The 15299-nt window shown below is 41.0% G+C and overlaps 1 protein-coding gene across 7 annotated transcripts in view; it reads left to right on the top strand.

Annotated features, from left to right (window-relative positions):
• The window catches only part of gphnb (gephyrin b), a 135972-nt gene that overhangs the window by 25967 nt on the left and 94706 nt on the right, over nt 1-15299 (top strand). For all 7 annotated transcript variants that reach the window (XM_059355765.1, XM_059355764.1, XM_059355768.1 and 4 more), the window contains exon 2: nt 14037-14115. In XM_059355765.1, coding sequence (XP_059211748.1) covers nt 14037-14115 — 79 coding nt within the window. The remainder of the gene's footprint in view (nt 1-14036; nt 14116-15299) is intronic.

Raw genomic sequence — 15299 nt, 5'->3', positions numbered from 1 at the left:
TCAATTTAACACTGTAGGTCATTATTCCCCCATTCACCCGCTGGTGGCCGAGGCTGCCCAACGAGATGCCACCATCAGTAACTGTTATTCACACAACTGATGTTGCAGCATCGAGAGCAATTTGGGGTTCAGTGTCTTACCCAAGGATAGTTGACATGTAGGCTGCAATGGTCAGGAATTGAACCACCGACCTTCCTATAAATAACCGATTTCTCTTCCATTTAATTTTTTTTATGGCCCGATCAACAACCACAAGGGTCGGTTAAGTTAATTATTATTATATAAATATATTGATTTATTATATATAATGTTATTTTAACAAAAATGTTCATCCATAAATGACACCACTTCCACAAATATTTGCCTGGATATTTTAGGGGTTGCAAAGCTCGGCTGATCAATAAATGGAATATTTATTAAGACAACCCTGTCAACAATGTTCAACAAGCAGAGTAAATTTTGTGTTTGTCATTTAGGTATGTTAGTATGTTGAGACCGAATGCTGTGCATTTTTTATTATTTGCTCATACTCATAAGAGTCAAGAGTAAAAAAAATTGTATTTGGCAACTGATTTTTAATTATTTATACAGACTAAAAAAAATCATATTTTCTATATCTTTTTAAGTATTTCCTAATATCGTCAAGAATATCGTTATCGCAAAAATAGCCTGCAATATCGTGATATTTTTTTAGGGCCATATCGCCCACACCTAATAGATGACAGTTTGCCCTTTTGTGATACACAAGTTAATGGGTCAGAAATGTGTGGCTGGGTCATCTGAATCCTGCTGGCACCCCGACATGCAAGAAGGGGCAAGGACACATTTAATGCTGTTTGCGGCTTTAATATTTATTTGTAACTTGAGTTACCTGGAGCTACTGAAGCTAAATCTAACCTTAATGATTCATATTGGAACTAGTTCCAATTCTGGATTCAGATTGGATAAATGCCATCAAACCCCAACCTTAATTTTTCAGTGCATGATACCTTACCCAGTTACCCAGTATCAAATTATTCCTGCATTTAATCCTTTTTGTACAAATATCTACAACAGATATCAATATTTGTATGGTTTTACTATCAGCCAAGGGTTCTCTGCTGCAGCAGCATGTAGTGTATTCATATAAAAACATTTCTGGGTGTTTTTGGAATTTTACACAACTGAATGCTTCCATTAACATGATGCATATTGAATAAAGGAGAACGACAAGGTATGAAAATGTGTACTCTGTTGGTATGGGTATCACTTTAAGGGTATTGCAATGTTTTAAATGAAACCCTACTATTTTTGCTAGTAAGAAAGATTTTTTAAGTGCAAATTTTTTATACTTTAAGAGAAAAATTTAACTCATCCCAATTGTATTAGGGTCGTCGCAGAAATTGCATACACATATATTTGTAAAGCCCCTTGAGGCAAATTTGCAAACTGTGATATGTTCTGCTGTTCTAAACACTGATTTTTCTCACCATTAAACTATAACGTGTACTATTAGTCCGATACTATGTTTCTTCTCTTGCACTGACGCATACTTCAAATGGCATCTACTATGGCTTTTATAGTTAACTACATCATATGAATGGCTGCACTCATTTGCGTATACACAGCCCATACACTCATGTGCTCAGAAAACACACATTCAGTTTGTGTACATGTGTGTGTAAACAGCTGTTGGAAATGCCACGGAGAACTGGCTTGCCATGGGCCCTCTGCCATCCAAATGTCATGCTACATGGGGGAAAAAAAGCCGCGATACCTCATCCACCCACAGCCACACACCCGCCCAGTCGCCACATACTGCACACACACGCCTGCCTGGCTATATGATAATGCCACACGGAGCCACAGACACATTCATCACCCCTGTTGTCATTAGAAACAAGCCTCATTATACCGAGCCGGTGATTTATGATTAATATTCACAAGGGGTGTGGCGGATCGTCAAGCCCCTCCAATCCATTGATTTCATTGAACAAGAAAAACATAAGAAGATGGGGGCTGTTGGGGGGAAACGTGTGTGTGTGCGTGTGCGTCTGTGTGTGTGTGTGTGTGTGTGTGTTGAAGCTGCAGGGGCTCTCCAGTCATGGCGTGGGAAATGAAATGGAAGTAGAAAGCGAGGTGTAGGGTGTCATATTCAAGGTCTCCGTATACCCTGGTGCTGTAAATTGTCTCTGGAACTTTTTTTCCGTGGCTTCATTAGTAAGTGTCTTTTCAATATTTATGGCCGTGTTAATAAAACATCAATACGAGAGGCCTTTGTGGAGAGCTGCAGGCTGTTGGGTGCTGCAGTCTCGGGCTTTTCACTGATACTTGGATGATAGAGAGAGGTTCAGGTGAGTGCTGTGCAGAGTGTGAGAAGTGACTGAGAGTGGGCCGACTCGTGTCGATCACGGAAAACACACGACGGGATGGCTTTTGGACATGCGCCGCATCATGGAAGAGAAGTTTAGTTTGTGTATAGAGAAGGGGAATGTCATATTTTCTGCTTTGATTATTGGTGTGTGTGTGTGTGTGTGTGTGTGTGTGTGCATGTGCATGCGTTATTGGATGCTGAGTAACTGTGCTGGTGTTAGAGTTTGGTCTCATGTTTTATTTATTCTAGTGGAAGATGACAGTAGGAGGAGGCCCCTGGAGCCGGGGTCAACACACTTTCTCCCTATTTCTAGGACTTACGACTGATTGATAGCATCATCAATTCATCTATGAACTACTTTTTTGATTGATTAGTTTAACAACACTTAAAATGTGTGGTGACCTTGAGTGATAAGAAAGGTGCCTATAAATAAAATGTATTATTATTACTATTTTATTTTTATTATTATTATTGTTATTATTATTATAAATATCTTGTCTTGTGACACAGACAGGCCAAAACCTGAAGATATTCAATTAAAGGTAGAATATGTAACTTTTTTACACAAAATGTTGTTGTGTTTTACTGGTTTCAATGTGGCCCCACCAATTTGGGATTATGAAGGGAAAAAATTCACAGAATATCGATATTGGCTATGATGGAGCTGGCATGAAAATAAATTTTTTTCATGTGGATTTTGCACCAATATGACAAATTTAGAAGGCCGCTTTCTTACTTAAATAAATTATTTAACATTAAAAGACATCTTACATACAATTTATTATCAACTACATCACCATCTTTTGAAAAGTAGCACTATACCTTACTGCCATTTGCTGTCACTTTTCAGCTGTCTTTAGGTAACAACTGTGCTGCTGGAAAAAGTTAGTGACGATAACACCATTTCTAAATCCCAAGCATCGTTTTTTGCATTAATATTGCTGCATATATGCTGATACGTAGCTATAGCTACTGATATGTCTGTGACAGGCCAATATTGGTGGACAGATCAGTTCTTGTTCTAGTTTTAATCACCTGATATATTTGTTTTGGAGAGGATCAGACCTCTGCGGATAATCCGTCTCCTGTTGAAAACCTCCTGAACGTCTGGATCTTAAGTTATCAGAGAAACAAGCTGAGGAAATGTCAGCGGCAGCTCGGCTCGGAGCTCCTCCGGGACGTCCTTTGTACAATGAACAGCATTGGAGGAACACATTTTTTTTTACGTGAAACTGCTTCATATCAGTATTTTTGCTGGTTTTATCACCGGGTCCGTTTGTTTTGGAGAAGAAGAGAACTCTGCGGATAATTCAGCTCCGGGTAAAAACGTCATGAACGAACACTGAAGGAATCCAACAATGGTGGTGAAGACCAAAACTACAAATAGTTTCAAACCTAGTGGCAGAAAATGACATATTGTGTATGTTAAAAATAATATAAAAGAGAAAAGCACATATCTTGGTGGCCTTGCTTACGGGCACAAAACAAGATGTTGGTTGTTTAGTTGTGAATGTGTGGGTGTGAATATTGCACTATTCCTTGATTTTTTCCCCTTTCTTTCTGTAAATCGCTTTGGATAAAAGCGTCTGCTAAATGACTAAATGTAAAGGAATGTGTCCTTTAAGCATTGCCTTTAGCGCCCCATGGGCCAGAGGACGTTTGGCTTTTGTTAATTGACTTGAATGATCAGTCAGTTATTGAACATGGTTTTCAATCAATTTTCTGTCAGTTGACAAATTTATTTATTGACTAATCATTTTAGTAACATGCACACACTTCCCATATATGGATCTAAAGGCCTATAAAAGCCTATACTTGTGTGTTTGTGTGCCTTAGAGCCACTTATCTAATCAATCGCAGTGTGGGCAGAAGTAAGATAAATATATTAATGCTTTGAAGGCCTGTGATCAGATACCATTATCCTGATAACGTATCAAGATACAGATCGCATGTTAATATCGGGTGCAAATGGGGTCATAATGTTTCTGTCTTCTATATTTTACATTTATTGTCCATCTGTGACCTTTACTTTATGGATTTCCTTCCAATTTTTGACCATATCTCTGACCAGCAAAATATATATACTGCATGCCAATTAATATAGGGGTCACCAAGCACATCATTCCTTATCTCCTTCATCTTCCCTCTTATTCTTCCTCTCATTCCCTCCTCCATGTTTTTTACTCCTTCCACTGCATCTCTGTTCACGTGAGCCTCCCCCTACCAGCCATTTCCCCGTCTTCCCATTTTACTACTCGCCCTCCTATCCTGCTTCTCTTTCTCTGCCCTCCCTCTCTGCTTTCGGAGTATTCCCACCGCTGCTCCCCTCTCTCCTCTCCCCTCCTCTCATCCTCTATGAATTGCTGCCTTAATCCTGTCAGGCTCCTGCTCAACCTCCCTCAAGTCCACATGTCCATCTTACCACCTCTTCCTACCTCTCTCAGCCGGGGAAGGAGCTGCCTCTCCTCTCCTTTCCTCTCCTCTCCTTTCCTCTCCGGGGAGGGCGAGAGAGTTTGGGGAGCCGGGGCCAGGGTTGGGGCTCTGCCTCCCTGCCTTCCTGGGACACAGCTGTGGAGAACAGAGCTGTCTCTCCCTCTCTGTCTTTCTTTCTCTGCACATCTGGTGCGTGGGGGGACTGGGCCATGTTTTGCTGTGTTGTTTTGTCCTTGGCTCAGCTTGATTGCCGGATTTTGGCCTGGCTACGCTGGAGTAGGTTTGGAATTTGAGATGCGGATCGGCCCACTGCTGTACCCACACGGATGAGCCGGGCTCCTTTGGTGTAGTAAGCGACGGTTATTAAGCCGATAGAGTAATTATTAGCTGCAGTATTAGCGTGGGCCCAGTGCGCTTTTTGGGCTGCTTTCCTCCATAGTGTTCTTCAATGGCTGGCTCGGCAGTAGCAGGTGGAGTGTCGCACTCCTTGCATTATGTAACTCCACCCCAATTTAGATCTGACTTCAAATAAATGAAAATCAAGCTGCTGGTTGGCTCCTTTCCCCGCGGATATAAATAGCATTTTCAAATCTTATCTAGAAACAGTGTTGTAGAGGGGAGAGGCTTTGAAATGCAGCCCGACGATTAGGATCCCATTGTTCCGCTCCACACCCCCTCCATTCTCCCGGCTGCTTACAGTAAGCCTGAGGATCTGTGTGTATGTGCCTGAGTGTGTAGCCCTGCACATGTGTATGCATTCATCTGCATCACAGTGTGATTGAGATAGCGGCTAATGGTAAGATAGCATGTGCATGTGCGTGGTGTCGTGGGTTTGAGAGTTTGTGAGCAATTGGTGTGTGTGTGTGTGTGTGTGTGTGTTGCTGCTGGGTGTGTCTTTGATGATGGATGCTGTGCTTCTGCTGCTTACCCCACTGCTCCTCTCAGAATTAACAAGGTTGCTAAGATACAGTGGGCTTATATTAGATTAGGTTATCTGCTGTTATTGCTGTTACTATATTTTACCCAGCACCGTGAAGCCTTTATTAATTTGGAAATTTACCCTGCCATGGAATGAAGATGCTGGTATTTGTGCACCACTGCTCCTCTCCTTTCCTCTCCTCTTCTGGCTGGGAGGGGGGGCTATAGTACTGAAAGCCCCCTAGTCAGATGTCTACCCCACCCCATTACAATCTGGAGGCGGGTCCATACCTCTATTCATCATTAAGCCCATTTAATCCGAGGCCTGGGGCCCAGTGTTTCCATTTGACACAGAACAAGCCAGTAAAATAGAAGACAGGAGGCAGTGATATCACTTTGGTTGAGGCTTATTGGTGTGCAGAGGTGTTGTCCCTCCCACCAGCAGATGTCAGCCCAATCCAGTGTTTGACCTCCATAGTAGCTTCTCCAGGGCTGGAGGGCCATTGGCACTGCTGTTAGCGCATGAAGAACAGGAAACAATAGAGATGCCAAGTGGGCTGTTCAGACGAAGAAGGCGATATGCTGCTATCCCCCCGCTGGTGGACATTTTGCTGCACATGTGTACATGCATATATCAATTTTTTGACAAAATGAGCTGTATGGTCAGGATGATCGACATGTTAAATGGCAAAGCATGTGGACTTTTATTATACTGCAATATATAAGTCCTGAAGTTCTATGGAAATGGCACAATCATGGCTCAAAGTTGGAACAAATCAAAAATGTCCTTTGTGAAGAAAAACAGTTATAATGACATAAATCATAAGAAAGAGTTAAATTTCCCAGAATTTTTTTTAATTGTAGTAAAATGTAATTTCTATATACAACAGTTTTGTGTCATGAATATTGGAAAAGAAAAGATGGGTTCCCATATGTTATAGATATTGAACTATTTGCATTTTACAAACTCCTGTCCTCTCCTCTCTGCTCTGTGTAAGCAGTCTGCAGTTCTGTTCGATTTCAGTGAATATATGTCATGTGACCGTACGGCTCAGAAGAATCAATCACGGCTTCACCGTTTCACTGATGTCAGCAGAATTTAATGTTTTTAGCAGAATCTAGTTACTCCAAACGGTTTATTATTTAGTGACGTTTTAAATGAGACATGTCGAATAAAGTGATTTTGATTTGTTTTTTGTTACTCTTTCTAACGGAAACTTTCGCAACCTATGATCCATTTAGGGCTGTCAGAAAGCTCAAATTACAGTTTCTTTATACGATAAACAGTGTGTAGATATTTGATGAAAGAAAACGTTTGAAATCCACTGTCAGGATGGTTAATTAACACATAATAATGAATAGCTGACAATTGGACTCCACATCATATCCAAAACAGCCAAGACAGCCAGATTTCTGGACATTCTTTTAACAGCAGGCTGTTCTGCCATAATGATGGATAAGCACTGTCATAATTGGGCTGGAAGCAGACTTTGGCACAAGCAACTTTCTTGCACTGTGATTTGTAGTGCATGTTGTGTAAAATTGCTGATCCACGTCAAGATGTCCAAGTGTGTGTGAGTGTGTGTGTGTGTGTGTACAGGTGTGTGTACAGGTGTGTATGTAGCTGGAGAAAATGTGTGAGACTGTCTATGTTTGTTGTATGACATTTGTCTGTGTATGTGTATAAATGTGCACACACTCAATGCAGGAGAGTTGTGTAGTTGGATGTGTGTGTGTGAGGACCTGCTATAAGGGAAAACCCCATTAGTGTGGGATCCCAGGGAGATAATGAGCGCTGACTGCTTTATGTCCTGGAAATGATTGAGTGGAACATAGTAGCAGTTTATGAATCCGCTCTGCTAGCGGCTAACAGGCTGACTGCACATATAGCCTGCTAGCTAGCTAAGCTACTGTATTACATATGGCTGAAACTAGCCTGCTGGCTAATCTACAGTCAGAAAAAGACACATAGCCTGTGTGCTAACTCCACTTTGACTGTTAGCAAAACCACAGACACAGTTTTCATCCTACTAGTTAGACCAGAGGCAACCTGTGGCTCTTTAGCCCTCTCCAGTGGCTCCCTGTAGCTTTGACAAAATTTATATGGGAATAATGGGGTTTTTTTTCTTAACATTTAAATTTTTATTTAGCATTGTTTTAGATTCAGTGCAAAATATGCATTATAGCCAAAATATACATCTAGCAGTTCACCTTTTACTAGTCTTGAGTTTCCCTACCAAGGCCCTTCTTCTTTTGATTTGATAACTCTTGCTCTCTACTTCTCCTGAAAGTTGTAAATCCTGTGATGTAAAGAGGCGGACAAAGACTAGTAGATTGTAGTAGTACTCAGTATCACACCAAGGCTAGGTAGCTGCCAGCTAACCTAGCTACTTGTGTGTGTTTTAATTACTTTAATTAGGCCTACTTGAACTTTACCAAATTATATGGATAAATATCATTCTAATGACAAAGTAACTTTACAACAATGTAATTTGTGCATGTCACATATACATATGGTGTACCTGTGGTGGAAGAATCCTTCAGCACTAATACCTGTTAAAATAAATCTGTTATTCTGTATCTGTCGTCTGTCTCTGTGCTTGACGCAGGTCACTATCCAAGGTCACTATCAAATGCGTGCATAATAAGCGTAGTTCGAGGTAATGTAAGTGCTAACTGACTGGTGTGCAGAATGTTACTGTAATCATCATATGTTTGTAGCATAACTGTCCTGTGAGATCGAAAAAGTCAACTTTTTTAGAAAAACAGCCTTGATGCATTTTCCGCCGAATCCCAAAGGTTTTTTGTTGTTTGTTTAGCTCAAGAAGTAGGGGAAGTTTCTTAGTCCTTCAGGTTATTAGAATAATTCATATTCAAAATCACCAATTTTGGAGATCTATGGCTTTTACTGGGCAGTAAAGGTAAAATAATTTATATTGAAAGTAACTAAAGATTTGAGACAAATGCAGCAGAGTAGAAGTATGGTATAAAGTTTTTAAGAATGTAAATGCTCAAATTTTAGGTACTTGTACTTTACTTATAGTGCAGTATTTCAATAAATGGACTTAGTGACCTTCAACAACTGCATTTTTATTTTCTCTGATCTTATCATCTCTACGAAAAAGACCGTAAATTAGAACAAAACTTAGTTCTATTAAAAACAACACTTGGTTATTTGGTTCTATTGTGCAGACATGGCCATTGATTTTATACTGTAATACCTCCAGAGGAGGTATTACAGTATAAAATCTTTTCCAAGACTTTTCCCATTCCTCTTCTCTTCCCCTTTAAGCAATAATTCCTTCTGTGTTTTTCCTATTCATTTTCGCTGTATATTGACATTTTTTTCCTCCCTGATCACTTCTCTTTGGTCTCTTGATGTCTTCCCCTGTGTCCTGATCTCTCCTGCCCTGCTATGGCTTAGCGATTAACCCTTTAGGAGCGTGCACGAGTGTTTGTGTTTGGGTGTGCACGTCTAGATCCCATGTGTGAGTGTTGTTGCCCTGTGTAATGCTTCTGAAGCACAGGCATCCTGCTCTCCTCCCACTGCTGCAGCCTGGGGACATCCAGGCTCCTGCACTCACACACGCTCGCAGGTGGAGGCAAATATGAGATGATGGGAGTTGATAACCGGCATTGGCACCAGAAAACAGATATGAAAAATTATTATAATTACAGAGAAGCCCATATGGATAGACTGAGAGTGGTTTCGGACATCAAGATACTCCATAAAGACACAAAGACACATACAGTCAGGTTCCCATTTTTTCTTAAATTAATTATTTTTTACTTTGTCATGTTTAACATTTTTTTAATTGCAATTATTATTGTTATTATTATTATTATTTTCAATTTTATAGCAGGACACTGGAGCATTGTTTTTGAAAAGTGCAATATTATTGTAATAATGGTTCCCACAGGTTGTTGGAATCTTTTAAAGCATGTTAATTGGAGGGGAAAATAGTGTTTTAATTTATATTTATTTAAATTTGTGCAAAAAATTTTTTACTTAAAATGAGTGAATAGGATACAGTTCATTGTCTGCATGTGTGTCTCTTGCAGTTGCATCATTATTTCATATCCCACCGATCTTGAGAGCATGCAACGGTCACATGTGTGCAAAAATGCAACACACCTGTTGCACATTGACGCTTATTATTCAAAACGGTGAGCTTCTGAAACCCTGATAGTTCATTATGAAAATCGTGTTGTAGCAGTAATAAACCATTATCTTGGTCTTAAACTTTGCCATGTTGGGTCCTTGAATTTGTAGGAATTTGGGCCCGGAAAGTCCTTGAAAAGTCCTTGAGCCTCTGTATTACTCTGAGTGTGTTCATCCTTGACCTTGGAAACAGTCGTTCGACCCAATAAATACACTTGCTTACTGTTTTTTTTTCTGGATTTTTTGAAACACATTATTTATTTATTTATTTATTTACTTATTTATTTATAGTATTTCTTTGTATTTTTTAAATAAAAGCTGTTAAAAAATGCCAAAAAAATAGACAAATACAGAAATAAACTCTCAAAATAAGGCAAATTGAAGCTGAAGTGTGCAGTTTTCATCTCTGGTTGCCCTCAGTATCATGAATATCAGATATTAAAATCGAATGCACTGGCTTCAATCCAGATTTCATTGCCAAGATATGAGCTTCTTGTTGTCTTTAAATGTTTGACCTCAGAATAGCAGTATAATGCACTGGTAGTGTAGAACCACTCTCAGCTCTGATAACTGTCTGTCTGGCCTGAGCTGTCTGTCTTCCAGCAGTTGTCCAGTCATGTAGAAGCATTGACCTTTAGCTTGTTGTGTACTGTATGTACCATGGGGAATAGCGCCCTCTGGGGTGGGACGAGGTCACTGCATTGCATCTTAACTCTTGGCGTGACCTAGGAATGTAGTGGACGTCTGTTGTGATGATTAAATCCCCGGATTCTCCCACATTGCGGGTTTTCGGATGGACACCAGAGATGTTGCAGTGCACGGCGATGTTTGAGGGGGGGTGCGATGGAAGCTAAGCTGCAGGTTTACCTGGAGAAAGGTGCATGGGCGGATCTCTGGAGCCAGCGTCATGAATTCTTGCGCACCTTTTCCCCCTCCCCTCTCACTCCTCCATCCTCCGTCCTCCCTCCCTCTTCCCCCTTCTCTTCCCCTGTCTTCAGCTCTTGCACAGGATCACATTAATATTCCTTTGAAGCCTGTTTCAACTGCAGCCAGATCTCCCTCTCTTCCACTCTCACTCCTTCTCTCCCTTTTTTTGTTTCCCCCCCTTTTTTTCTCCCGGATTCTTTTCCCTGCTATTGTTTTGCAGAAGGGATCGCTTTCCACATCGTTTCTACTCACCGGTGCATCAGGGAGGGGCAGTTTTTATTACCTTCACTCAGGAGTTCCCCTTGTTGCATACATGCACACACATGTGCGCGCACACATACACACATAGAGGGGTGGTGGGTACCGATGCCTTTGACAGAGCGTGTTGATTGGTTCAGAATGGTTGCTGCCTCTTGTAGGAGAGTGGAACGGCTATTTTTAGATCAAGGGGTAGCTGGGAGAGAAAGACTGAGGAGGGCTCTGTGAGTGTGTGTGTGTGTGTGTGTGTGCGCGCGTGTGTGCGTGTGTGTAAGGAATACTGCAGTCTTGAAGGAAGTTCCCTCTTCACACACACACACGCACACATGCACTTATGCAGCAGTGCCCCTCTAAAGCCAGGGTGGTGTGTATTCCATGTGCTTGCTCCCCTTTTTCTCTCCTCCCTCAACCTTTTTTTTCTCGCTACATCTCGCCTCCTCCCCCTCCCGCCCGCAGTTTTTCTGTCTCTCTTGTTTCTCCCTCTCTTTCTCTCTTTCTGAGCTGGCTCAGTGTGCAAATGTCAGCACTCTCCCATTTATTTGCCAGAGCCCAGAGCAACGTCCTGCACCCTCTGTTTACCTCTGTCTCCACATCGCTGCCCCGTCGCCACTGCTTTCCTCCTCATCACCACAACCCTTCCATACTTTTCATCTTCTCTTCTCCACCTCAATCTCCTATCTTCCTCACCACCATCCTCCATCCTCTGGCTCTGTTGCATTCCTTTCCCTCACATCCCCCCTTTGACATCCCACTTCCATTTTTTACACCATTCTTGCTTCACCCTTCCACTCACCCCGCTCCCCCCTCCGCCCCTCCTCCTGTTCATGGATCATGGCACATCATTGGAGTAACATCATGACATTTCCAGTCTTGTCTACAACTAGCGCATCAAGTTTTTTGGATTAAATCCACTGCACCACAACCACCACCGCCGCCCCCCGCCAGCCCGCCTCCTCCGGTGCTTCGTTTTGCATCTATTTTAAGACCCGAGCGTGTCCGTTCACGTTTGGCCCCGTCACATCACAAAACACCTTGTCCCTCTCTTCATCCTCCTCATCTGTCTCTTTCTGTTTGCTCTCACTTGGTTATTTTTTTTCCCATTTTCCTCTCCCCATGCCATCGTCTTTCTTCCTGTCTCACTCAATCCGTCACTCTATCCGTCTGTGATCACCATGATGACTCATGTGGCTCGCACCTGCTCTGCAGTCGAGGGGCTGCCGTGGTTTTACAAAGGAGAGGTTGGAGATGATGAAGGTGTGGCTTCACATCGCCTCAGTGTGATCAAAAAGTGTGCCGGGTGAAGGTGATGTCAGTGTTAGCTTTATTCACACGGTGGCTGTATTTGATTTGAAGTGTACTTCTGGAGGAGAACATGATGCAGAAGACAATGTAGCAGCACCCGACATTGTTTTATATACAGTACACCTGCTGCAGGGATGACGTATTGTAGTAAGCACCGGGTTCACTCGACAAAAAGCCGCTTTGGATCATTGTTGAAATTAAGTTCTGGTGCAAAAAAAAGTTTTAATCAAGCAATATAATCTTCCTTTTCGTTAGTTTTTAAGCATAAATGCAATAGTAAGAAGTAAAAACAAACACCACCACTAAGCTTAAAATGAAGTTCAATGACCTTCAGAATTCACGTATGGGTATTTACTGAGATCATTTATGTTGTAGAGCAAAATGTGAACATTTCTTTAGGTTATTTCGGTCATCCATCCAAAAACCCATTGACTTTGAAATGAGGGATGGGTACAGTGCATAAATTCTAAGTTGTTTTGGGGTTTTAGGCTAACTGCAACCTCTGGGTCTAAAAAAAAGTGCCTTAAACCTGCATACTTTCTAATGGTCAGCAGGGGGCAACAGCATGGATGTTAAAAAGAAAGTCCATTTTATAGAGGTCGATGAGAAAATGACCCTACTTCTCACCAGATTTATGACATCTGTAAATATTTTCCTCATGAGTTTAAGTCCTTAATCGTTAGTTTCAAGTCTTCTTCAGTGCATAATGATGTTAATTTTGTGATGAGGGATGGTCCCATTTAGAGTCAAATAGATGATAAAGCAGTTTATGCTTTTAAGTTGGGGCAACGTTGTGATTGATAATTCGCTATCATGGTGTGCTGTGTGCTTCCATCTTAGAACTTTGACCCTTTTTACAGTGTGTTCAAACAAAGTTTGATTGTACAAAAAGATTTTTTTTTAAAAGGAGTTAGCTTTTTATTTTGATGTGCACCTTGCTAACCAAGTAAGGTTGCACTAGCATTAGCTGATTTCATAGTATACTTTCCGTTCATGATCCGTCCAGCGCATGCGCCAGTTCCACAAAGAAATTGATGGTCACAGGCCCAAATAAAAATATTTGCAGACAAAATGCAGAACCGTAGTCCACAAACCAATGGATGACATCACATTGTCTACTTCCACAACTCATTCCTGCAACACTTTATTACAGCTGAAACAGACCAAAAGGTCTGAAACAAATACAAGCAAACATTCCTGCATAATAGAGACACAATGGATGAGCCCTGTATGTCCTGGATAGAGTTTATTTCACAGGTGTGAAATGTGTTTCAAAATGTAAGAATGAATACAGAAACAGCACAGAACTCATTAGAGGTGTGCTCAGATCAGTAAGTCTTAGATGTTGTTCATTATTTGTTTCTTTTTCATCTAAAGATCAGTTGAGTCTTCCAACTCCAGTAATCACACGTGGCTAACCATAGAAAATCAGAAAATACAAATTCTTGGTCTTGCAAAGTGAGTAAGTGAGCTGGCATCAGAGTAAAGGATTTGTGGGGGGAAAGGGAAAACATTTGATACCTTTTCCCTGGTAATTAGCCACATTTATGAAAAAGAGCCACTTACAATGACTGTGATGTAACAATAGCAATCTGTGCTAAAGCCCTTCATGCATTTCATTTTAGGTTGCTAATCAATTTGTGTGCTAATTTAATTTTCTTCCATCTCTCTTTGTGTATGCAGTGAGTGACAGCTGTTTTCGGAACCTTGCAGAGGATCGCAGTGGCGTCAACCTCAAAGATCTCATCCATGATCCCTCCCTGTGAGTACTGGACTTTATTTAACCTACAGACGAAGGAAAACATCAGGCCAAACCTCCGTGCACACAATCGTTTATTCCGTCCTTCAACTAACCTTAAATCCACAGAACTAGAACTTCTACATAAGCTCTCAGTGTTTGTGTGTGCAAGCCGTTTTCTTTGTGTGCAACTAAGAAACTAAAAATATCTCTTCAACACAACATGTCGGGGCTCGGTGTCGCCCTATGGAGAGAAATTCCCAGCATGCATGGCAACAACAAAAGAGCTGCAGCACTCTTCTGTTTAAGGATGACTCTCAGTAGCTGGAAGAAGTCATTGTTTGCTCAAAGAAGCTAAAGGAGGTGAAATCAACACAAAAGAGCACGCAGAGCACCTAGGAAAACAATAATCTCCATCACAAATGTCCAAACAAACTAATCCTGTAAAAAAAAACATGTCATTGTGCAAAATGCATAAAAACATTTCAGAAAGTTTAAAAGGTACACTGTGTCAGGTTAGACATGGCAAAATTAATTCTCTAAAGTTCTCATAGATCTCTGTTTTGTTCTCTTTGGTGGCACTTTTGACCATAAGGGGTTTTTCTTTTTGGATCTCACTCATTGGTTTCCTCTCATTAGTTTCCAGTGTATGTGCATTTTGAAGATTTGTATGAGAAAAGCACCAAAAATTCAATAAAACTTTCAAAAATATGCATCAAGGTTTTTACGCTCACTTTTTTGTTTTTAATAGTTAATGCACTAGAGATGAAAATGCTTTTTCTGAATAAGTTCTGACCTAGCTAACATTTAACTCACATGACTGATTGGATGTTTCTGCTGTGACATTAAAGAACAATTATAAGTTGCCCAGTTGAATCCAATTCCTGAAGAAGCAGTTGGTGGAACCAGTTGATGGCTTCAAACTTAGTTTAGACAAAACACGGCTACTTTCACTTGTTTTTGGAGTCATCACTCACTTTTCTTTGTCTGTTCGGCCATAGCAACATTTACTTGTATAGCTAGCAGAGACTAGAAAAAACAGCTTCACGTACTACAAGAGTGAGTCTGTTGTGTTGGGTTCTCTCTGGCAAACCAACCACTGCTGTGTATACGCAACTTGTGATTTCATGCGGGAATGACACCACAAACACCCATAGTTGGTTCAACTTACAAACCAACTCAGAACCTGTTTGCTTTTCCACAGGCCA

This window comes from Centropristis striata, chromosome 18 (assembly GCF_030273125.1).
Source record: "Centropristis striata isolate RG_2023a ecotype Rhode Island chromosome 18, C.striata_1.0, whole genome shotgun sequence".
Lineage (NCBI taxonomy): Eukaryota > Metazoa > Chordata > Actinopteri > Perciformes > Serranidae > Centropristis > Centropristis striata.
The sequence above is the reverse complement of the archived record's forward strand: the minus strand, read 5'-3'. Positions and strand labels throughout refer to the sequence as shown.